The following is a 2,059-nucleotide window of genomic DNA, read 5'->3' on the forward strand; positions in this document are numbered from 1 at the left end:
AACACGTGCGTCGACATGTGTTCTGTCAATAGCTCCGATACAATCAATTGATGAATGAATTTATCAATAAGAAAATCATATGTGTAAAATTGTTGGAACTAATATTTAAATTAGGGAAGCACCTTTAAGAACGACATATAACGAGGGTCATTCGCAACATTTGTGGGGATGGACTGGAATGTTGGGTCTTCTAATTTGACTATTTGACGGGCCAGACTCACTAGTGCATTCAACTCAACTGAGAAATATCTACTTATGGTTTCTGAGGAATGTTGAAACCGTTCCATAACTCTAATCGATTCATTCTGGGACAAAATGTAAATTGTTATTGCCAACATCTCTCTAGATGTTCTTGATGAACCTTGCAGTCCGTGAAGGGTCTGAAGTTCATTAAGAAGTATTAAGAAAAATACTTTTGTCATACGAACATATTTGCAAAACGTGTCGGGTGACCACTTAATAACTCCCCGATCCATCTATCTCCAATATTACTAGACGTCATGTATGGGTTTTGATCAACATATGCATTGTAGTAATGGTATAACAATGTAACGGTGACAGCAACAATACAGATTTGATTAATTTTTCATTCATCCATAATATAAAATCTGGAAGAAAGAAAGATAGATTTTTAAACAAGTGTTAGACAATGGCAACGATACATAGACTACATGCATGTAAATTTACATACATGCCACAAAATTCACTGATATTTGCATATCTAAACACTCAAAGTTCGATACATAGACAACATATTCATGCTTGAAAGAAATACAATACGTTTAACGAGTCCATTACATAAATAGCACATAAGACTTAAATAGATATGAGTCCATAAAAATAATAGTTAATGTAACCCAACAATAGTAATGAAGTTACATAAATAGCATTCAATCTTTCATAAAGCGCGCAAGTAGGGAAGACGGAATTCTGTGTCCAAAGTTTCAAAGAACTTCCTGCGGGTAGAGTTTCCTAGCAACTTGACATACTTAACATACATAGCTTGGTCTTCCTTAATAGCAGGATATGTGTTAAGGATCCTAACACACTTTTGGATTGTGATGTCCTTCGCCTTTTTGGAATTATTTTCACAATTTTCAATCAATGTCTCAGTAGAACCTCTAACAAATGCAAAGCCTTTTTTATTTTTTGCAGGTCGGGGACTCTTTGTTCCACCAGTGGATTGGATATCTGTTGGGATTTGGCTAGGACCCTCTTCTGAATCACCTATATGCTTGGTCTCCATATCCTGTGCTAGGTTTGCGAAACCCTGCTCATTTAGGGTGAAAAAATGAGCTCCTGTTGCTACCACACCAGTAAACATACCATCAAACTTCTTCTCCAAAGCTGGTTCAATTCCAGTCAATTTGAATTTTTTTGCCGTTGGCACTGTCTTTAACAACAACAAAAAACGTAATCAATATTCAAAATATTTGTCTATAATAATAAGTTGAAATAGTGATGTAATCACCATTCCTCAGGTGCATCAATTGTACGTTTTACTGGATCCCATCCCAATTCAGTTGATCCCCTCTTGAGCTCTTTCCAAAGTTTCCAGTCCTTTTTTAAATGATTCCATTTGTTTTTTAGTTTCATCATATCGTAATCCCTTCCAGTTATTTCCTTGAATTTATTTGTGAGATTATGCCAACCTTCTTTATTAAAATAAGTAGTGGGTTGATTTCCCAATTCGACCTCCCTTAGACATAGATCACAAAAAATATTAGTAGCTTCTCTATCCCACATAGCCGATGTTCTGGACTCTTTAGATTTACTCATTTTTTACTGTGACGTGAACGGATGGTAAGATGACATTTATGACTGAAAATGAGCCAGTCAAGATATGGAATTTGCATATTTTTAAAAAAATGCACAATGATTATGAATTAAAATATATATTGGTATATTGGTGAAACAAAAATGTGCTTTTAATATAATCATCATATATGAAATCTTTTCTTTTACTCGTCAATGAAACCATATGCTACTCTCCAGAACCACAAGTAGTATGAAATGATAACATTAAGTTCCGTATAAGATAGCAGATGTCTCAAAATCA

The 2,059-nt window shown here is 34.6% G+C and overlaps 1 protein-coding gene across 1 annotated transcript; it reads right to left on the minus strand.

Moving 5' to 3' along the window:
* Positions 1-898: 898 nt before the first annotated feature.
* On the minus strand, positions 899-1,599 carry LOC110036392. Its single transcript, XM_020740827.1, has 2 exons — positions 1,504-1,599; positions 899-1,393 (listed from the first exon to the last, which is right to left on the minus strand). Exons 1-2 carry the CDS (start codon positions 1,597-1,599, stop codon positions 899-901), a joined length of 591 nt encoding a protein of 196 aa, XP_020596486.1.
* Between the last annotated feature and the right edge of the window lie 460 nt (positions 1,600-2,059).

This window comes from Phalaenopsis equestris, unplaced genomic scaffold (genome assembly GCF_001263595.1).
Source record: "Phalaenopsis equestris unplaced genomic scaffold, ASM126359v1 Scaffold205913, whole genome shotgun sequence".
Taxonomy (NCBI): Eukaryota; Viridiplantae; Streptophyta; class Magnoliopsida; order Asparagales; family Orchidaceae; genus Phalaenopsis; species Phalaenopsis equestris.

Excerpts from the sequence above, each read along its gene's own strand:
- LOC110036392 (XM_020740827.1), bottom strand. The coding sequence starts at position 1,599 with ATGATGAAACTAAAAAACAAATGGAATCATTTAAAAAAGGACTGGAAA. Across the intron at positions 1,394-1,503 it reads CTGAATTGGGATGGGATCCA|ACAGTGCCAACGGCAAAAAA; the intron begins GTAAAACGTACA and ends TTGTTGTTAAAG.